Here is a 22,747-nt window from a genome sequence, read left to right as displayed (position 1 = left end):
ATTTTTAGTCCTCACTTGTCGACATGGCTGCCAACGTCACTGTGACACGCGCAGTGAAGCACGCTCTCCTGCGCAGGAGCCCCGCCCATATACGTCAGGACTCGCCCTGTACGCATGTGCAGCCGATACTCTACGGTTCCCCAGACTCTGGTGACAACAACCGCCCTCCGTTAGCTCACGGACTGTCCGCCTGTCAGGGGCCCGGGGCCGGACGCGCCGTCTGAGAGAGTCAGGGGGACATAGTGTGGGCAGCGGACGCTAAGCGAAAGCCACGACGCCGGAGAGTCGGTGTGCCTTTGGTCCGCACCGCCCGCCCGGTAACAACGCGCCCGCTGCCCGGCAGCTGCTGGCCGGTCGGTCCGTTTACCGAGCCGCCGCTAACGCTAGCAGGCGGGCTAACGCCGCGGCAGATCAGCGTCCCGGTGGCCATTCGTCATGCTCTGCACCCGGTGAGCGGAGCCGCGGGCAGCTGCTAGCCAGGTGCTAACGGCTAGCTCTCCGAGGATGGTCGCAGTGAGGGCGGCTGCTCTGGAGGATCGGCCCGGATGTTCTGAGCTTCACGGCTTCACCCGCCCTGCTGGACCCGGACTGCCGCTCACCGAACCGGGCGTGTGAGTCCGGCTGCTCAGATCCGCGGGAGCGGCAGCCATGCAGGCGGCGCAGCCGCAGTACGACTTCTTCAGCGAAGAGAACGGTCCGAAATGGAGAGGCCTGCTGGTGCCCTCACTGGAAAAGGTAAACACACACACGAACCCGAACAGAGACACACAGACAGACCTTCAGGTGTGTGCAGGTGAGCTGTGTGTGTCCTGACGGTGCTCTGAGCAGGTGTTTGTCTCACCCGAGTCCACCCTCGGGTTGTGGTGCATCGTGGTTACTGAGCATCACGGTGGTCGGCAGGTAAAACTCCACAGAACGATGACAAGAGCTTCATCAGAGCCTTGTGTTGAGGCTGATCCATAAATACCTGGATCATTGTGTCCTCACCTGTTTAGAGGATCACCATCGTCAAACATCAGTCGGACCTCACACTGAAGGTGTTAGTAGTGAGGATGATGATGGTGGTTTCACAGAGGAGGGGCCTGAAAACCGAAGGCTCTTCCTCCCATTATACTTTTAAATTATTACTTTTAAAGGATTTTGAATTCTGGATTTAACAGGAAGCCAAAACAGGAGAAATCTGCTCCCTCTTTCTAGTCCCTGTCAGGACTCTTGCTGCAGCATTTTGGATCAGCTGAAGGCTTTCAGGGAGTTTTTAGGACTTCCTGATAATAATGAATTACTGTCGTCCAGCCTGGAAGTAATAAATGCATGAACTAGTTTTTCAGCGTCACTCTCAGACAGGATATTTCTAACTTTAGAGATGTTGCACAAATGGAAGAACGCAGTCTTACATATTTGTTTAATATGTGCGTTGAAGGACATGTCCTGGTCAAATATGACTCCAAGGTTCCTCACAGCTCCATCCTCATCTGCATAGCAGTGTAAATGTATGCTATGTCTTCTAATGATGCTGCCTAAGGGAAGCATGTATAATGTAAACAGAATTGGTCCTAGCACTGAACCCTGTGGAACTCCATAATTAACCTCAGTGTGTGAAGAGGACTCTCCATTTACATGCACAAACTGGAGTCTATTAGATAGATATGATACAAACCACTGCAGCACAGTACCTGTAATACCTACAGCCTGGTTGGAGATTGGCCTGTAGTTAGCAAAGAGCTGTGTGAACAGATGACTTTTACTCAGAAAGATCAATTGGAGAAAAAGAGTCTAAATGAACATCAATGGTACTAAGAGTAGCTGTAGATAATATTACATCTGTGGGATGATTATTGGTAATTTTTTCTCTAAAGATTAAAATGTTATTTGTGAAAAAGTTCATGAAGTCACTACTAGTTAACGTTAAAGGGATGGTTGGCTCAACAGAGCTCCTCTGAGTTTGTTATCCCTGATATGAGGTAACTTCAACTCTGAGTCACTTACCATGGTAACAGACTGTGAACCTAACCTGATAACTGGCAGGTGTTATTCAATAAACGCTGAGTTTCCCTCCTGCTGCACCTGAACCAGCTGACTGACCCTCTCATTTGTTTCCTCGTTCATAGTTGCTGCCAACGCGCACAGAGGAGCAAAATCTGCTGCAGCAGTTTGTTTTTACAAAAACTGAAGTCCCAGATTAATGTTAGTTTGTTGGTTACTTAACGTGAAGCTTTTGCAGTCATTAAGTTGCCAGTATAACAGGACAGAGGCAGCGATGATGTCACAGAGGCAGCGATGACATCAGAGTCAGATGTCTGTGGACACTGATGCTGTCAGTCTGTCAGTTTCCTTGCAAACATTTCACACTGATTGATGATCAATCGTCTGTCTCATTGCTCCAGTCGCTCTGATGGATAAACGTGCCTCACAGTTGGATCTTGGAGATGACGTGAAAATCTGAGTGAAGCTGACGCTGAAGTGACTTTAAGACTCTAACACAGAACTAAATGTGTTTAAAATCAAGTTTTAAGTGCAGCAGACAGCTAGGGCTGGGCCATATTATACCGTTCACGTAGAGCTGGGCGATAGAACGATAACGATATGTATCGCGATATAACTTTTACTCGATAGAGAAATTAAGCTATCGCGATAGACCTCGCCGCTCTTGTCCTCTTAAAAAAAAAAAAAAAAAAAAAGGTCAGCCGATCCAAATTCAGTAGCGCAGAGCCGAACCAATCACAGCCGCAGCGTCACGTCGCGTGACTTGCTACGTACAGCACAAGTGCCAAGCCGCACGTGTGTTTGTTTGGGAAGCAGCCAGCGGGTAATGGAGCCAGCGGGTAATGGAGGAAATGAGTGTGCCGACTAGAAAAATCAACCGAGCGTGACCGAAGAGAAAACAGATGATGGTTCCAACGCCGGAGAGATTGTCGAACGGAAGAGCCATAGAAGTTCCGTAGTGTGAAGGTATTTCGGCTATTTCAAGTCTGACAAAAACAGAGTAGCGTGCACTGTAAATTGTGCCGAAAGCAAGTCTGGAAATACAATGAACTGGTGCATGCGTCACACTGTGCGCCACGTTATTGTTTCGGTGAAATGAATTTCTACAATACTGTTAATTCTACTCTCTGCAGTGTTTAAATGCTTACATATACACACAGTTACTGTCCCTCCACACATACGACTCGGTTCTGCTTCTATGCCCCAGCTTTGTTTACTTTTTCCCACCGAGGCTTCTAGACTTCTGATTGGCCAACATTTCTGCACGGTTAGGAATCTAGCGCCACCTGCTGCTTTGGCATGTTCATAGCAGCGTTTTCCTTCATTTCTCCCTTTAAGTGTGGACGGGATTATTTTTTAAAACGAAAACGGAAAATCTCCGTTTTCAAAAATACCCGTGTACGTGTGGACGTAGCCTCAGTCTCTGACTGGAAGCGCTGATTCGTCATTCGGCTTTTGTCAGACTAAAGTAACTGTTAAAACTGTTTGAAAAGCTCAGCTATACAACAAGGAGAGATTGAGAATTTCCTTTTAGTTCTCAGTTTATTTGATATTGACAAAAGTTAGTCAGTTTTGTCTGTTCTTCTGTAAAACAAACTAAGATTTATTTTTAGAATTAATATTTTGTTTCTAAGTGGAATTGACAATTTAGTCTGTTTCGTTTGTTCTATTTTGAAACTTAAACGCTTTAGCGGCTGCCTTTTGTGTAGTTTGCAATATTTGCCTTTATTTATCTGAAAAAGTCTCATGTTCCTTAAGTACATCTACCCTGTTGAACTTATTATGGGAAATAAATATTTAAAAACAAGCTGCTGATTATTTCACATTTTACTTGTGAGCAACGGCACATTTAAATCTTACAAATATAGTTATTTGGCTGATATCGTGATAGATATCGTTATCGCCTGAAATGAAAAAAACATATCGTGATATGAAAAAATCTCATATCGCCCAGCTCTACGTTCACGGTAACACCGGTGTAATGTTGGGCAACGATAAGAAAATGAAATATGGCGATAGAATATGGGTAAAATGCGCAGTGCCTTTGTTTTCATGCGCACATGGCGGCGACGGAGAACGAGAAGGGCGAAAGCGGATCGTTGAATGAAACGGATGAACCAGAACTGGTTTGTAAAATGCTGCAGCTTCACTGGTGTGGAACTGGTTTAGCTTTCGTCCGTCAGATACACAACAAAGCACTATTTGTGGTAGCGCATGCTAGCGGGCCGTCGTTATTACCGTGTTTTTTGGAAAATACGGCACACTTAAAATCAACCCTTTGAGTTTCTGAAAAGCAACAGAGCCCCTTATAATCCCGTGCGCCTTATGTATGAACTCTGGTTGTGTTTACTGACCTGGAAACGATTTTATGTGCACGGCGCTCAGAAATCTGTCAAATGTTTCAGTACGACTTTGCTGAGCTACGAAGCCGCACCGCTTGATGGATTGTCGGAGCATTACGGCTATCGTAGGCGGAGCCTCGCGGAGTGATACGTACTGTGCTTCAACATAATGTTACCATATTGTGTGTGTATAACCTCTTAAGTTTTGTGGATATTATACATCAGGGGCGATTCTAGGATCAGAGCTTTGGGGGTGCTGAGCACCCAGAGAGCTGCCCATCCAGGCAAGGTAAACTGTACTCGTCACGATGAGACTTCTTCCCCGTCTTTATTAAATCATAAGATTCTTAAATTCATCAGGTCTCTCTGTGCCTGGGTCCTCGTCTCAAAACATGACATCACTGTTTTGTACATTTTAACACAATTTAATCCCACATGTGTGAAAGAAAAGCAAAACACTTTTTTGAAAAGTGTTTTGCTTTTCATCAAATCTGATCAAGGTTATTTAAATGCTGCAAAAGAAGAATGGATTGGAATAAAAATACATATCCTGACCTTAATTACTGGGAGAATAATGAATGATGCTCACAGTGAGTAAGAAGTAAACTGAGAGCATTTTTTGGACAGAGATTCACTTTTAAAGTGTGTGTATAATATAATAAAAATATATATAAAAAAAATACACTCCAAAAATAGAGTCCTTGAAATGTACGAAATATTATTACAAAATTAGAAAACTGAGACACCTTGGCCTCTGGTACAATGTATGGAAAGATCTTTACTGCAGATACTAACATGGCTCTGCAGATTTTTTCTTTTCTTTTATCCTATGTCGCCTCAGCTTGAGGTTGGCAAATCTATCACATTTTGGTGGTCAAGTCTCTCAAGCATCTCTTTCTCAACTGACATCACAGCCAGGTGCTGGAGTCGGCTTTGACCCATGGTCCTTCTCAGCCAGGTATGGAGCTGACTCAAGACACTAAAAGACCTCTCACAGCTACAGCTGCTAACTGGGTTTGTTAGGGCAACCTGAATAGCAGTTTTCAGTGTGGGGAAGATCTGATTATCCAGAAGATTGTACAATGTTAACATATCTGGGATGGCACCAGCCTCACTCTCGAGCTTCAAAAAGGTTTTGGCAACCGTGACTTCCTCTGACTGAAGCTCAGTATGGTAACGCAGTGCCAGGGCTGACAACCCAGTTTGTTTAGCAGACTCTGTACAGCAGCTTTAATACAGGGAGAACACAACTTCCAGACTGTGAGTAAAATCAGGTTTTTTCTCTTTGTCAGTTTAACAGTTTCTGCCTGTCACTGCTGTCTGTTTGCTTACCTGGTTCTTCCTGACCTCGTACTTTCTCCTCACGTTCCCTCTTTCCTCTCTCCCTCTTTGGACTGACAATCATACACAAATAGATTCAATTAGATAAAAAATTACATTAATATGAAAAAAAACTACTATTAAGATCACCAATAAAAAAAGTCCTCTCTTAGTGTCCTTTCAACCAAAAGGCAAATAACCAAACCACGTGTACATCTGATAAAGGACATAAACATTGAAACACTGATCCAACATGATTCTTGATTGACTCGGTGTCTCTGTATACACACACACACACACACACACCAGGAGTTATAAGGTTAATGGGCATCCAGCCAGTTAGCTAGTTAGTACTTTGGGTTCAATATCGGCACATATGACAAAATAAGCAGTTTCTCTCATTACATTTCAAACAGGACAGTGGTAACATATACTATTATATATTGTACATATATTTATTAGTTTCAGATGTAGCCATTCTTGTATTTTGCTTGTTTACATTATTGTATTTTGCACAACTCTGTTGCTTGTGAAGCTCGCACACAAGAATTTCACTCACATGTGCTGTACCAATGTACTTGCACATGTGATGTGACAATAAAAGTGATTTGATTTGATTTGATTTGATTTAACAAGAGCAGGCTACGGATAATTTAAAGTTTTAGGTTTTAACCCTTGGATGCACAACCTACCAGTACCTACACTCTTCCACGAGTGGGGTCACAAATGATCCCAAATAAAATCAATACATTTTGCTATAAACTTGGTTGTTATTCTTCAAAATCTTTAAAACGAAGAGTTGTAATATTTTCATATTTGAGGTATTCCTCATAAAACATGATTGTGACATGAGGCCCTTTGCATTTTTATTTATTTTTTCATTAATTTTAAGAAATTTGAGTTTTTGTATCTTTTGTATCACTTTTTTATGCTTGCTCTGCATATACTGCAGAAGTTGTTCATCCACTGTAACACAGTCACTGAGGATGAATTTCTGCCTGCAGTTGACCAGGAACAGGCCCCATACGTAGCAGAAAGCTGCCATGTGGTTTGTTTTCAGTCTGTAGGCTCTGGTCCTCTTGTTCTCAAAGTGCAAGACGGGCGAATATCTTCAAATCTTTGAATTGACATAGTGGCCTTGTACAATGGGTTATGCAGAGGACTCCCAAAAAACACACCGACTGGTACATCCCAGTTCGTCTCATTTCCTGCAAGAACGGTCAATCAAATGAAGGCCAGGAGCTTAAGTTTGATTACATTTTTCCACTCTTTCCCCTGTCTGTGGCGACTCTTCGTGCCTCCATGTTTGTGCATTTCAGCACCTCTTCTATTATATTATCAGACATGAGCATCTTCCATGCATCTATTGGGGAGACAGTACTAGACCTAGATAGTCTGGGTCCTCTATATCTGAGATGTCAGATTCTGAGTCAATGCCTCTGACGGGCTCTTCATCCCATCCGTCCTGGATCATTTGTAGAGCCACAGGGATCCTAGCTGGCCTCATAGCAGCCGTGTTACTTTAAATAATAACCCCCCCCCAGAAAGGACAATGTTTGAAATGCACAGGAAACTATAAACAGGGCTGCACATAAATGGTTCGCAGGTGCGCATTCGCTGTCAAAATAAAAGACACGCACCAGATAAGAAGTTGAGACGCTCGTTTGCGTACATAAGATAATCTGGAGGAGGACAGACATTTTATCAGAACTCTTAAAGATGTCGAAGAAGCAAGCTCCATAAGCAATTACTTTTGTGTTCCTCCACCCCCAAAAAAGCGCATAGTCTCGGAATTTCTGGGAATACTTTTATTTTGACAGCGAACGCACACCTGCAGACCACTTATGTGCAGCCCTGACTGTAAATCATATATGTTACTGTGTAAAAATTAATTCCTGATCGATCAGAAGTGGAAGTGGGTCAGTCAGAGTTGCTAAGAATGAACGTTTCATAGAAGATTCCACAGGAACTGCTTGGAGTCATTTCTGACCCCACTTGTGGAAGAGTGGGGTAGTGATACAAAAACTGCATTTTTAATTAATGAAAAAATAAATAAAAATGCAAATGGCCTGATGTTACAAACATATTTTATGAGGAATACCTGGAATATGAATATATTACAACTTTTCATTTTAAAGATTTTGAAGAAATGTGGCTGATTTTACAACAGAGCAGGACGGATTGTAGGGCAGCAAACATCGTCAGGAAACACGTTTCCAACACTGCAGGTTACCTGGTGTAATGTTTTTCAGGTAAACAGAAACATGTTCTGACTCCTACCAACTATATAAAGAGTAACTGAAGGTTAAATGCAGCTAATATGTCCTGTTTTAAGGCAGGCGCTTCCACCTCCGCTCCGCTGCGTCTCAGCCACCATCGCTCTGGCAGCACAAGAGCCAGAGCAGGGGAGAGCTGGAACAAACCACTTTGGGAGGGGGGGGGGGGGGGTTATCTATACTTTTGTTGTTAAAATGTTCCATCTCAAGTACGTACTGTATGTTTTTATATTTTTAGTAGTGTGTCACACAAGCAGCAAATATTGTCAAAAAAGGAAGAAATCTTTGGGGGTGCTGTGATTCATTTTCAAAATTGGGCTAAAATCGCCCCTGTTATACATGGTTAAGCTGAGGATGTGTCGGCCAGTTTCCACTGGAAATGCCTTTTGGTTAAACCGTCAGCGAGGAATTTGCACTGTTAAATTTTTATATAACTTTAATGCACATAAAAAAAAACAGCTGCTTGTTTAAGTGAAAATACATTGATGGTTTTTTTTTTTTTGCACTAATACAGTTGTAAATGGCCTGTATTTGTATAGCGCTTTACACAACCAGTCATCCACCCATTCACACACACATTCACCAAAAATATTCATCACGATATACATTTGAAAATTTGCTGTGGCTACAATGTAGCTGCCATCACCAGTGTGTGGATGTGTGTGTGTAAAGCGCTTTGGGGTCCTTAGGGCCATTTACAACTGTATTAGTGCAAAAAACCCATCAATGTATTTTCACTTAAACAAGCAGCTGTTTTATGTGCGTTAAAGTTATATAAAAATGTAACAGTGCAAATTCCTCGCTGACGGTTTAACCAAAAAGCATTTCAGTGGAAACTGGCCGACACATCCTCAGCATAACCAAGTATAACATCCACAAAACTTAAAAAGAGGTTATACACACACAATATGGTAACATTATGTTGAAGCACAGTACGTATCACTCCGCGAGGCTCCGCCTACGATAGCCGTAATGCTCCGACAATCCATCAAGCGGTGCGGCTTCGTAGCTCAGCAAAGTCGTACTGAAACATTTGACAGATTTCTGAGCGCCGTGCACATAAAATCGTTTCCAGGTCAGTAAACACAACCAGAGTTCATACATAAGGCGCACGGAATTATAAGGGGCTCTGTTGCTTTTCAGAAACTCAAAGGGTTGACTTTAAGTGCGCCGTATTTTCCAAAAAACACGGTAATAACGACGGCCCGCTAGCATGCGCTACCAAAAATAGTGCTTTGTTGTGTATCTGACGGACGAAAGCTAATTTTACAAACCAAATGTATATCGTGATAAATATTTTTGGTCATATCGCCCTGCTCTAGCAGACAGTGTGATTGTAATCTGATTACATTTCATTTTGAAATGCATTCACAGATTGAAGCTCAGTCATTTAGACAGCATTTTGAGGCTTCGGAGTGTCGGCAGGTTTTCCACTGACAATCACCTGAATCGTTTTCAGCGGCTCGGCCCAGAACGGGAGCATGTGCTCCGGAACAGATCAGCAAACTGTCCGAGTTGCAGATCCTGAGTGGATCACGTTTACAATCGTGGGTTCAAGTTTTATTGTCTTATACAGAGAAACAGTATTGGAACATTTACCTATAATGAAATTCTTCCTCAGCTTTACATGAACATTAGAAAGTGTACAGCTAAATCAAAGAAGGAAAATAATAATAATAATAATAATAATAATAATAATAATAATATAAAAATACCAAAGTATTAAATATTAACAATCGTTTGGTATTTACAGTTTGTGCAAAACTGTGCAGTGAGGATTTCAGTTTTATTTATAAAGCACGAAAATGACAACGACGGCGCTTTATGTTGGAAGGTAATAATAATGTCCAGTTCCAATCACATTCAGCAGCTTCTTCTGCATTTATGACCTGAATTCCTGATTTCAAACGTCTCGTCCTTCCAAACTTAAATATCTAAAATCTGTAAACGCTGAGACATTTGTAAACGTCGCATTCATGAGCTGCCCGGCACATTTATTAGTAACTGTCAGGAAGCCACGAGCTGTCAGTGACGCTATGACTGATCTGTGTGTGTGTGTTCAGGTACTGAACCAGGTGCATCCTAACCTGGTGTCCCAGCAGGAGGCGCTGCAGTACGTGGAGGAGCTGATCCTGCAGCTGCTCAGTATGCTGTGTCAGGCTCAGCCGCGCACGTGCCAGGACGTCGAGGTGAGACGGACGCACGCTAACGATAATGCACACCAGGTTCTTTCTGTGTTTACTGTCATTTTTACCATTTAAATAAAGTTTTGATGTTTGCGTCAGAAGTCAGCTGGAAGCAGCTGAACAGCCAATCACATGAGTTCCTGATGATGACATCACTGTGAGGCCGAGGTGGGATCGGCGGCTGCGATGACGTAACGAGGTGCTGTCTGGGGAAAAAAACAAAACGCCACGCTGTTGGCGTTTTAATCCTCAACCCGATCCCTGATATTTGACCTTTGACCCCTGACCTTTGACCCCTGACCGTTCCTCAGACTCACATCCTGTGTGTGTTCGTGTTTGGTGACACGTGCCATCCGTTGATCGCGCTCACAGAGGTCACATGATCCCTCAGGCTGCATCATGTGACAGGACATGATGTCGTGTAAGTGCTGGACATGTGACCAAGCAGCAGACGGTCTAGTGAAAAGCACAGCTGCTGACCGGCTGCACCGCACACCTGGACAGGTGTAAGGATGTAAGTCAGTACTACCTCTCGATACCAGTACTCGTCAGTACTGTGACCGATACTCGTCGTCCCGGTTCCTTGTGATTGTTGCCGAGCAGGTGTGAACACCGAGGGTTAATCGCCGCACAGGTGCCGTTACCTGAGTAATAGAGCGCACCGTTTCAGCTCACGCCTCCTAGAGTATTGATGGCACTGACTTCATCGTGCGTCTGCGTGTTCCCAGCACTCGTTCTTCCTCGCCGCAGTGGTCCCGGAGCTGCTCGCAGGTCCATCTGTGGTCTGTGCAGGATCACAGAATCCACCGGCCTGCTCCTCACCAAACATGGCGCTCCTCTTCTTTGGGTCAGTGGACCTGATGCGTCACGTCGTCATGGCGCTCCTTTGTTTTTCCTCATCGTCCACAGCACAGCTCAGCGTTTGAATCATGGATGTGACTCCGGTTCTTGGATGACATCAAGGATTTAGGACAGGAGGCGGTTCTCCAGAAACGCCCGAGCGCAGTCAGAGTCTCCAGTTTGTAAAATCCACTTTTGTGAAGCCAGGCGGAGCTTATCGTTAGGCAGGTTTCTTCCTGTTTCCCACCGTCAGCCTGCTCACAGAGTTTTCTCTGTACTGCTCTTTACCTCACAGCGTAAAGCGCTTTCAGGCGACTGTTGCTGTGATTATATAAATAAGTTGAATCAAGAGACCTGTCAATAACCGAGCCGTGATGACAGAATAACCTCGGGTTATTGGCTCCCTTTATCCACTCAGAGCACAGGACAGGTGTGCTGTGCCGTGTGATCAACTATACCCATGGCTTCAACCCAGAAACCACATCAGATCAAGGGCCGTGCGATATGACCCGGTTATCTCTCGATAACCTCATCTGTCACTAAATGTGCTTTTTCTGTAACTCGACCCGTGTGAGGCGTTTTCAGCGGAGTGTTCTGACCGATGCATGAAACCATCTATTTTTAGATAGAAGTTGTAACGGCCGCCATTTTCTTTGTGAGTCTTTCTACACAGCGTGCTGCGGGGAAACGCCCGTTGTAGCGTTTGAGTCTGAGGTTGGTTTGGAGCACCTGACGGCTCTTTGTTGCTTCTCGTCCGTAAACTCTCTCCACTCTGTCACCTGAGAAGTAGGGCTGGGCAAAACGATTATTTTCCTAATCGATGAATCTGAAGCGATTAATTTTTCGATGCATCGATTAATCTAACGATTCATTTTTCAATCCGATTCGATTTCGATTCGATTAACGATTTTTTTCCCCATTATTTGACTTGTATAGCAATTTCACATTTACTAATTTATGTATATAAATGAAAAACACAAATTTATTCACTTGAAGACCTTTTAATAAAAAAAAATTGCAAAATAAAGTTGTAGAGGTCGTACAATCAATACAATAGAGATAGCATTTAACAAGAAATGAAATGTGCAAACATATATAAAATTAAGGAAAAGTTAACAAAACATTTCAAATAAATAGCAACAATGGTGTCTTTAAACAAACAAAATGTAACATTCACTTTGCTTTCTGCCAAAAAGTGCTCTTCATTCACAAAACAAAATCCACAATAACATTGTACTACAATCTGCTGTTTTCAACAAAAAATTAAATGTTTTGCAAAACAAATATAACAAAGGAAATCATAGCAAAAAATTAATAATATACAAACAGCAGCAATGGCGTCTTTGAACAAATAATGAAATGACAAGCTACCCCTAAGTAGGACTCTGTGACCAGACTTGTCCAAGCATCAGTGGTAAGGGAGATTTTGGATGTGGCTTTTTTAGTTCATTCCTTAGTTTCTCCACTGAAGTTTCATACTTTCTCTCCATCATGCTTGTAAAATGACGCCTAGACGGCAGAGTGTAACCTGGTTGGAAAGTGGTCAGCATTTCTTTGAATCCCTCACCCACAGCAAGTGGTCTCTTGTCTTTTAAAATCATAGCTAAGACGCTCTCAGTAAGTACAGCCACCTCCTGGGGGGTGCATGGTGTACTTCTTCTCTGACAGTAGTCCTCCAGACTTTTCTGTTTATTCCTGAAATCATAAATCACACACAGCACACAGATGAATTCGAATAATTACTAAATAATTATATGGAAAGCATAATATCAAAATAATCTGATAAGGATCTGGTTGAGATAGATAGATACACACATACTGTTATGCCATGTGCTTTCATAGCATAACAGTAAGAGGTTAATGATAATCCCCAATGTTGAACATATGATATGCAGTAATCATGATGGCTGGAAAAGATAACGTTTAAACACCCAGGGCTGATGGCACCTTTACTGGTGCACTGCTTTCTAGTCATTAGATGGCATAACTTTGACCTATAAGATCAAGCTGGAGAAGCATTATGTATAAAAACAGCGTTCAAATAGGATGAAACACATTAAATTTGACAAATCAAGAGTTCATTGTCATTTTGCTTTTGCAAGCACTTTAACAATGTTGTAATAGTGTCCACGACGGCTACGTTTAGCAGGTGGTGCATTATCCTTGTTAACAATTCTCCTGCGGCCAATTCGCTGTCTCACATTTTTGTCTTTCGCCGATTCTGATAATCAGCCTGCGTGCATTCCGACTCATTTTGCCAGCATGGGCCACAAACCAAAACAACAACAACTAAACAGCAGCTGCTGTATGTTACTGCTCAGCAGCTTAAATGAGTTTTGCATTTACGGAGGTTGGGTCTTTATCTGTGTCTATGAGTGAGTGTACGTCTACGTGGGGGGGTCTGGATGAATTAACGGGTAAAAACTAGCGTTAGTAAAAAAGTTAAACTTACGGTGGTTTGTCCTTTGCAGAAGCTGCTCCTGGATGCCGTCGTTTGAGGTGCTGGTGCATAGCCGTCGTGCTTTTATGATAGGCCATTTCCACCTCACAAAGCCGGCAAACGACTGAATCACTTCCTTTTCTGTTAAAATATCCCCATACTGTAGAGCTGCGTGTTCGGGTGGAGTGATTTAAGTTGACTGCAACTGCCTCACTCATGATTCCACTACTCGCTGCCGCCATGTCTTTTTTTGAAAGTGACGACGCATCGACGCAGATTTTTTTACGTCGACGTTTTTTTTTTTTTGTTCCAGCCCTACTGAGAAGAGCTCTGTGCTGTTCGAGTCTGAAGTGGCGCTGCTTTGTGCCAGAACTTACGTTGTGCAGTTTTCCGTGTCAGACGTTTCATAACCAAACTGTGTCCGCGCAACAGAGGCGGCCCTCGTTTAGGAATAAGGTCCTGGATTTGTGTGGACTGGTCCGTCTGTTTGCAGCTACCTGGTTCTGCCTCGTCTAAACTGGTCGTGCTGGGATTCTCTGTCCCCGCATCCATAAACAGTGGATTTTGCGTCACCGTGAAACAAACGATAGTGTATTATATGAAAGATGTTTTCATTTCGTCATATCGCACAGCCCTGCTCAGATCAGGTGTTGTTTGGTTCTTATCGGCCCAGCCAAGGCGTGCAGGCTACCGGAGTCCGCTTCGTGTCCTGAACCCGCCCCTTTTCTCTCCAGGAGCGCGTGCAGAAGAGTTTTCCTCACCCGATCGATAAGTGGGCACTCAGTGATGCTCAGAGTGCCATTGAGAAGAGGAGGAGGAGGAACCCGCTGGCGCTGCCTGTTGATAAGATCCATCCCCTGCTCAAGGTACATTTCTTCATCATATGGCTTACGCACATTTCCCATGGTGCCTTGAGTGTGTTCACCACGGTGCTGTGCTTTAGGAGGTGCTGGGCTATAAGATCGACCACCAGGTGTCCGTGTACATGGTCGCCGTCCTGGAGTACATCTCTGCGGACATCCTGAAGCTGGCAGGAAATTACGTGAGGAACATTCGACACTATGAGATCTCCCAGCAGGATATCACCGTGGCCATGTGTGCCGACAAGGTCGCACACGCACACGCACACAACAAAATACAACACAGTCCAGTGAAAGCTCCACACCGTGCAGCCGCTCAGTCCGTCTCATGGTTTGGAGGAACCTTTAAACTCTGCGTGTCTCACCTGTAGGTCTGTGTGTCGCTGTGCAGGTGTTGATGAACATGTTTCACCAGGACGAGGAGGACATCAGCGGCTTCCCGCTAATGGATGAGGAGCCGTCAGCCAATGAGGAGCAGAGTTACTACGAGCTGGTGAAGAGCTTCATGGCGGACTGTCGGCAGTACCTGAGGCAGCTCAACCTGATCATCAGGGTGTTCAGGGAGCCCTTCAACTCCAACTCCATGCTCTTCTCCCAGCACGTATGTCCACCGGTGACATCACTAACTGGTCTGGTGATTGGTGATTCTGTTGTGAGTGACGACGACGTGTTTGATCCGTGACATTCTCAGGCTGGTGTAATTGATGAGTCTCTGATCGATTGCAGGATGTGGAGAGCATCTTCAGTCGGATCCTGGATATCCACGAGGTGACGGTGAAGCTGCTCGGTCTGATCGAGGACACGGTGGAAATGACCGGCGAGGGAAGTCCTCATCCTCTGGTGGGGAGCTGCTTCGAGGACCTGGCTGAGGTCTGTACGCCTGTGGATTGATCTGTTGATCGATCGGTTGTCTGCTTGAGAATGACGTGAGCTTTGATTGGCAGGAGTTGGCTTTCGACCCCTATGAGACGTACGCTCAGGACATGCTGCGCTCTGGCTTCCATGAACACTTCCTCAGTCAGGTGTCCAAACCTGGAGCTTCCTTCCACCTGCAGGTGAGGCCAGTACTCTGATTACAATGGTTCTGTCAGAGAAGGTGAAAGCAGACTTTTCTGACCTTTGACCTCTGGGAGGTTCTGGGATCAGTTAAATAAAAAAATACAGCCTGTAGTGTTTCCTGCACATTCGTTGGCTAACGACTTGTCAATCACAAGTCGTTAGCCAATGAGCGCGCTTTCACAGGCGGAGCCACCTTTCCTCTGATGTCATAAGACAAACAGACGAGCGGGTGCAACGTCAGCTGATTATCATGTGAGACGAACCTCTGCTCAGGTGTGCAGCGTGTTGATAGAGATCGGCGTGTGCGGCGGGTCACGTGACCGCTGATGATGAAGCGTCTGTCTGTGTGTCTGTCTGCAGTCCATCTGCGAGGGCTTTAAAGAGGCCGTTCAGTACGTTCTGCCCAGGCTGCTGCTCACACCTGTTTACCACTGCCTGCACCTGTTCGAGATCCTCAAGGTGAGTCTCCTGACAGAGACGCTTGTACATGTGTGTTAAATCCCGCTGCGCGTTTCTGCACGCTTCCACCCGCAGAGATCAACAGAGGCGATGCCGAACACACAAGTGCACCTGTAACTCACCTGCCTTATACACGCACTATACCTGTATCAAACCTGGTCATAGCACCGCTTTATGATGTGGCGGTATCCTGCCACAGAGCATTCCCTGCAGGCCGGCAGTGGCTGAGCACATGAAACTGGTCCCAGGTGAACCCAGTCAGGTGCGGTGATGGCACGCACCAGTCTCCCGTGGAGCCGGTCCAGGTCTGGGACTTTCCACTGCGGCCGTAAGAGGCTTTGCCCCTCTGAGGGCAAATCTCTGAAATACCTCCAGTCATGTAGTGCAGATTATTTCACAGCTGAGGGCTCACGGGGGGCAGAGGGAGTCCTGGACTCTGATTGGACAGCACAGGTTTTGTTCTTAGTTCTCTGTCTGATGGAGGTAGTTAGCCCCTCCCTTCTCTGTTTCCACAGCAACTGGAGGAGAAGAGTCAGGATGACGAGGATAAAGAGTGTCTGAAACAGGCCATCACGGCTCTGCTCAACCTGCAGAGCAGCATGGAGAGGATCTGCTCCAGGAGCCTGGCCAAGAGGAGGCTCAGGTACGCACACCTGCACGCACACAGACACACACGTGCGTGATGGACGGGCAGAGGGCATGAGTAGAAATGATAATAAGAACCTCATGACCGACAGCAGGTTATTGATCTTTACCTGTTCATCAATAACTAATAATCAGTGTCAGGCGTGTAGACCACACGAGGACTGCTCCTTCACCTGTTCATGGCAAAGAGTCAGCCTTCACCCCTGAGTGTGAGATCCCCGAGCGGAGCCAGGACAGAACCAGAACCGGCCGAGTTCAGCTGTAACTGCCGGGCAGCAGCTCGCACTCTGCACAAACACTGTGGGTGGGACTCCGCCCATCCTCTGCATTTCCCTTTGGACCAAAATAGAGCAGGATGGGGAGGGGAGGGTTCGTTAGGGTCGCCGGTGGGGGGGTGGCGGTGTTTGGAGGAAGTGGCGTAAGCGCGAGGGCAGCTTATTGTTCTCTGTTAGAAAGAAAAGAGCTCAGAGAGAGAGAGAGGGGAAAGCTGCTGCTGCCGCCCGCTCAGTAAAGTTTCTCCTTTATTACACGACAAACGAGCAGGCGGAGGGCCCACGGTCGATGACTGGCAGGCGGACATGAGGACGTAGGTGACCTCTCTTTGTTCTCTCGTGTTTTCCTGTAGGCGTGATGGTGGTAGACAAAGAGCGGTGGAGGTAAACTGGAGAAAAGCGGCTTAGATACGACCTGTTAGTGTTTTTGTTTGTAGCAGTCGATGCTAAGGACCCAACAGCTAACGAGGGGATTGGCTGGTTTTAAGTTTGAGACGTGGAGCGTTCAGCATCAGGCTCAGAAGAAATGATGATACGAGAAATGTAATGGAGGTGTGGTTAAACTGATGCCCTGCCCACAAGCAGGGATGCTGCTTTGAACTGCATGCTGCATGCTCCCTCTTCTCCATAGCCTGGCGGAAACGGCGTCCGAATCTCCGTGTCTGATTGGTCAGAGCACAGAAGTTTTTGTTCCACCCTAACTCTGAGGAGGTGGAGGTGTTTCCCTCTGTGGCTGAGCACCACCTGTCTGGCTGATAAACTGACCTGAATACAGTGCAGACCGCCGTCCTCCATCTCTTCACTGACGAGTTACAGAAGAGCTGGAAAAGATTTATATCAGCCTGTGAGGCGGGTGGAGGCGGGTGGAGGGAGATAGAATTGGTGGTGCAGTTGGATTCATTGCTGGTTAGAAAAAGATGTGTTTCATAACTCTGAACAACAGATTTTTAAATCCGTCCCGCTGAGACTGAAGTGCAGGTGTCAGGTTTTAGTCATCGACAGTTGAGCACTTGCTGCCATGTTCAGAGCTGACTGGGTGACGTGCTCGGTGCTCAGGTGAGGCGCTCATTACTCCGTGCACTACTTTTGTTAAACTTCTTTTTAAAGCTGAAAGTCACAGCTGGATGGATCCTTGCACAAATCATGCAGATAAGGCTGGTAATGAATGACCAAAGGCAGGTGGATGGAGGCAGGTGGATGGTGTGGGGTAGAGATGCATAAAAGCCAATAATGAAGGTCGGTGCCGGCCGATGGGTTCAGAGTTATACTGATGGTCACTGGTGGGGGCAGATAAATATCAGTAGGTAAACGCCTGGTGTTGGAGGCAGGCCCTGGGTGAGGGAAGTAAATGTGGTCGAGGGTCTGCTGCAGCCCAGTGAAGCCCCGCCTCCACATACCTCGGGGGTTTAAGTTATAATGTGATTAGTGAGCAGCTCGCAGGAACAACAGGCTCAGCGAATAAAGCAGCAGTCCGTCCGCTCTCAGGTCGTCCAATCGATCAGACCTGCAGGGCCGTCGATGCGTCTGATCAGCGCTGCTTCCTCACGCCTGCAGGGTTCACGTCCTGATGACATCACATTGGTGTTTTTCACACGTTGATCAGAACCCAGTACTGCCATTGATAATACACGTGCTCATTAATGACGATGTCACTGTGTCTCTGTCACAGCGTGGCGGTTTGTCCCAGCTGAGGTCCGAGTCGGCCTGCTGTGACCTCACTTCCTGTTGTCGCTGCAGCTTTGCTGGTTTGTACAAAGCCTGACCTCCTCAACCAACCCAATGATGAGTGAGCAGCTCTATTAGCAGTGAACTAACTTCCAATAATTTAGCGATCTGTAGCTGATCAGAAATGTTGATCACGTATGTCTGTGTGACGCACAGGAAGAAAGCAGCAGCTGACAGGAAGTGAAACGTGTAACTCTGACCTCAGCTCATAACTTCAAGAGCTGCTATACAGCTGCTGCTTTTATTGTGAAAGTCCCGTGATTTCCTTAAATGTGTTTCTCACTGAAATCACACAGAGACCCGCCCCCTCTGGCTCTCCAGGGCTCGCAACATTTCAAAATCCTGGTAGTCCTTCGGGCAGGGACTCTTCAGTTTTTGGTAGCCCAAAATAAATTTAAGTAGCCCGAATAAAAGAGAGAGCAATTTTTTGATTGATGTTTTGTTTCCGTTACAATATTATACTTTAATGTATAATATTGGAAACAAAACATCAATCAAAAAATTGTTGAAACACAAATTACAACATTGTATAAAAATTACAATCATCAACTCAAATACTTGGTTCTAATTGAACAGAAATTTCTATGAACTTGTAAGAACTGTGTAGGACATGAATCAGTCTGTCAGAGCCTGAATCTGAAATTTCCACTGAAGTCACGGGTAAGAGGCAAGAGGAACCAAGATCGAGGCCGTTTGCTTTTTGAAGTTTGCAAAGACTGATAAAATTGTGCCAGTGGTAGTTCACTCTTTGCAACATAGTAGCTGTTCTAAACAGATTTTTCAGGTTTATTTTTAGTATATTATTTGCAATTGGTGTTTGTTCTGGGAAAGATATTGCAGACTGAGCAATAATGCATTTCTTGCATTTCTCATGGGTTCTAATGGGGGCCTTTCTTAAAATGACTGGTCCCAGTAACAAAGGCGCTTGTCGACTCAGAAATCGAGGGAAAACCAACAACACACCCGGCAGAACATTATGTTATTTACACGGGTGCACATAAGTGGTCCGCATGTGCGCATTCGCTGTCAAGATAAAAGACGCGCAGCAGATAAGAAGTTGCAGCGCGCGTTTGCGTCCATATAAAGGCAGTGTCTTTGTCCTAGAGTGGGATTTTCACGGCACATTCTGCACCACATCTCTGTGCATTCATCATTTGTTTGAAGCCAGCTCACCTCCTGCAACCACTTTTCCGAGAATACCGTATTTTCACGACCATAAGGCGCACTGTACTAAAAGGCGCAGTCTCAGTTATGTGTGCCCTTACTGTATTTAACACACACATAAGGCGCACTGGACCATAGGGCGCATACAAGTACCGTATGCGTATTTAAAAATAAAGCGGGAGCAAACCTGAGTTCGGTACCTTACTCACATTTTTATTACCAGTAATCGTCATCATCAACAACACACAAGCATACAAGTGTGCGTATTTAAAAATAAAGCAGGAGCAAAACAAAGTTTGGTACTCACATTTTTATCATCAATCAAACCCATCGAAGTCCTCATCCTCTGTGTCTGAATTGAACAGCTGCGCTAAATCTCCATCAAACATGCCAAGTTCACTTTCTTCACTGTCAGAGTCACTTTCCGTGCCGTGCGGCTCCTCGGAAACGATGCCGGCTTTTGCGAAAGCTCGAACAACAGTGCCAGCAGACATGTTAGCCCAAGCATCTACAATCCATTGGCAAATTGTGGCGTAACTCGCCCGGCGCTGCCTTCCACTCTTGGTGAAACTGTGGTCTCCACCGGTCATCCATCGCTCCCAGGCCGCTCGCAGCCTTACTTTGAACGGGCGGTTCACACCGATGTCCAGCGGTTGGAGTTCCTTTGTCAGGCCTCCCGGAATGACAGCAAGCTCACAGTTCATTTGTTTCACTAGTTTTTTCACATCGGCTGTGAGATGGGCACGCATAGAGTCACAGATTAAGAGCGATGGTGATGCGTGGAAAAAACCACCTGGTCTCCTTACATACATCCGGATGGAAAAATGGCACCGTTTCATAAAAAGTGAAAGTGAAACTGCTTTTAGCCGAATGGTGACCGTCGAAACGCTTCTCCCGCTCGTTCTTTGCTCGATGATCCACCGCTCGAGTCTTTCCTCCAACTCGGGTCACCTCGCCTTATGTCCGCGGAAACTCAGCTGCGTTTTCTTGACCTGCCGGAGCTTGTTTTCTAGCTTCCTCCATTTGCGAACCATCGATTCGTTAATCTTAAATTCTCTCGCCGCTGCTCGATTTCCATGTTCCTCCGCGTAGCTGATGGCCTTCAGTTTAAACTGTGCTTCATAAGCGTGTCTCTTTGCCATTTTCAGGGTTGCGCCCACACTTCACCCTTTAGCGTTCTCATGGTGTTCTCTACTACGTCCTCCTTACAACACACAGGGCGCACTGCGCTATAGGGCGCGCTGTACTTTTTGAAGAAAATCTAAGACTTTTAAGTGCGCCTTATGGTCGTGAAAATACGGTACGCGCTTCTTTTGTGGTTCGTACTCCATCTGACATTTCTTTGGAGGTGGAGGAACATCACAGTAATTGCTTAAAGGAGCTTCTTCGACATCTTTAAGAGTTCTAAACAAATGTCTGTCCTCCTCCTGAAAATCTTATGTACGCAAACATGCGTTGCAACTTCTTATCTTGTGCGTGTTTTTTATTTTGACAGCGAATGCGCACCTGCGGACCACTTATGTGCAGCCCTGGTTATTTAGCTCGTCATATTGCAGCCACAGAAATTCTTTTGTCCATGAAACCATAAAGCTGCACTTTCTTTTTGCCTTATAGTCTGATTTGTCATAACTTCTCCGTTTTGTGGTAAGCTTTTCTTTGGCTGTCACTTCTTCACCCTGACCTGTCTTATTTGGCTCAGCAGAACTGAAATGCTTTTACACATGCACTCACATAAGCTCAACGATTCTCTGCGCGATCAACCTCTCACATGTTTAAGCTGCGGGAGATTTCACTTGTCATGTTTGCATAGTAAGCTAACGATTAATAAGACGATGTCAGAGGAATTGGTGCAAATTATCATCACTCACAGATCAGTGCTGTCGCTCTCTATACACAGTTCACACGATTGCAAAGTGAAAGCAAAAAACAAGCGCAAATTCAAACGCGATTTCAATATGTCACATATTGACAGTGGCTCACCGATGCCAATGACATAATTACCCAGCTACATTTCTGAAAGAATGCAAAAGCATTGACATATATTTTTCCTTCCTACGATAGGCCGACGGGCAGGGCAGAGATAGATTTTGGTAGTCCGACTGGAAAAATCACTAGCCCCGGGACGTCGGGCTAGTGATTTTGCGAGCCCTGATCTCTCCATCCTCCTCACTAACTCTTCTTCTTCTTCTACATATTCTCGCTCCTGTGTGGTGGCATGCAGCGAGTCGGCGTGCCGTTTCTACTGCCACCAGATGAAGGGTAAGCACCTCGCCATCAAGAAGATGAACGAGATCCAAAAGAACATCGACGGCTGGGAGGGGAAGGACATCGGCCAGTGCTGTAATGAGTTCATCATGGAGGGTACCTTGACCCGCGTCGGCGCCAAACACGAACGCCACATCTTCCTGTTCGACGGCCTGATGATCTGCTGCAAGTCTAATCATGGCCCGCCGCGGCTGCCTGGTGCCAGTTCTACCGCGGAGTACCGCCTCAAAGAAAAGTTCTTCATGCGCAAAGTTCAGATCAACGACAAAGATGACAAGGAGGGCGAGTACCGCCACGCCTTCGAGATCATCCTGAAAGATGGCAACAGTGTGGTGTTTGCCGCCAAGTCTGCAGAGGAGAAGAACGGCTGGATGGCGGCGCTGATCTCGCTGCAGTACCGCAGCACACTGGAGCGCATGCTGGACACCGCCATGCTGCAGGAGGAGAAGGAGGAGCAGATGAGACTCCCGGGCGCCGAGGTGTACCGTTTTGCCGAGCCCGACTCCGAGGAGAACGTCGTGTTCGAGGAGAACGTCCAGTCCAAGTCCGGCATTCCCATCATCAAGGCGGGGACTGTCCTGAAGCTGATCGAGAGACTCACCTTCCACATGTACGCAGGTGAGGCGTGATGTCACACAGGTGAGATGTCGTACTGCTGCTGTTTTAGCTTCTTGACCTGTAGCTTGAGTTTCAACGTGGCAGCGAGGTGAGACTTGGGGGCGATGTGGGCGCCGACTGTGCCGGTGTCCTGCAGGTTTTAGACATGTCAGCTGATTTAAACGGCTAAATGACCTCCAAGTTCTCCAGAGGCCTGCTAATGAACTAATCGTGTGATTCAGGTGTGTCGACCCAGGGTGAGATCTAAAAGCTGCAGGGCACCGGCCCTCGAGGCTGATTGATCTGATCCCTCA

General features: G+C 45.8%; 1 protein-coding gene across 3 annotated transcripts in view; it reads left to right on the top strand.

Annotated features, from left to right (window-relative positions):
• The first annotated feature begins 99 nt into the window (after window positions 1-99).
• Window positions 100-22,747, top strand: part of sos1 (son of sevenless homolog 1) — a 43,200-nt gene continuing 20,552 nt past the window's right edge. The window contains exons 1-10 of one of the 3 annotated variants that reach the window (XM_080880174.1): window positions 100-735; window positions 9,985-10,110; window positions 14,122-14,253; window positions 14,331-14,495; window positions 14,639-14,848; window positions 14,974-15,117; window positions 15,192-15,302; window positions 15,667-15,765; window positions 16,281-16,408; window positions 21,793-22,454. In XM_080880174.1, coding sequence (XP_080736300.1) covers window positions 649-735; window positions 9,985-10,110; window positions 14,122-14,253; window positions 14,331-14,495; window positions 14,639-14,848; window positions 14,974-15,117; window positions 15,192-15,302; window positions 15,667-15,765; window positions 16,281-16,408; window positions 21,793-22,454 — 1,864 coding nt within the window. In that variant the 5' untranslated portion in view covers window positions 100-648. Of the gene's footprint in view, window positions 736-9,984; window positions 10,111-14,121; window positions 14,254-14,330; window positions 14,496-14,638; window positions 14,900-14,973; window positions 15,118-15,191; window positions 15,303-15,666; window positions 15,766-16,280; window positions 16,409-21,792; window positions 22,455-22,747 lie in introns of all 3 variants that reach the window. The other 2 variants (XM_080880173.1, XM_080880175.1) reach the window with 2 other exon arrangements.

This window comes from Rhamphochromis sp. 'chilingali' (assembly GCF_963969265.1).
Source record: "Rhamphochromis sp. 'chilingali' genome assembly, chromosome: 4".
Classification (NCBI taxonomy): domain Eukaryota; kingdom Metazoa; phylum Chordata; class Actinopteri; order Cichliformes; family Cichlidae; genus Rhamphochromis; species Rhamphochromis sp. 'chilingali'.
Note: the sequence above shows the minus strand (reverse complement) of the source record. Positions and strands in the feature narration are given on the sequence as shown.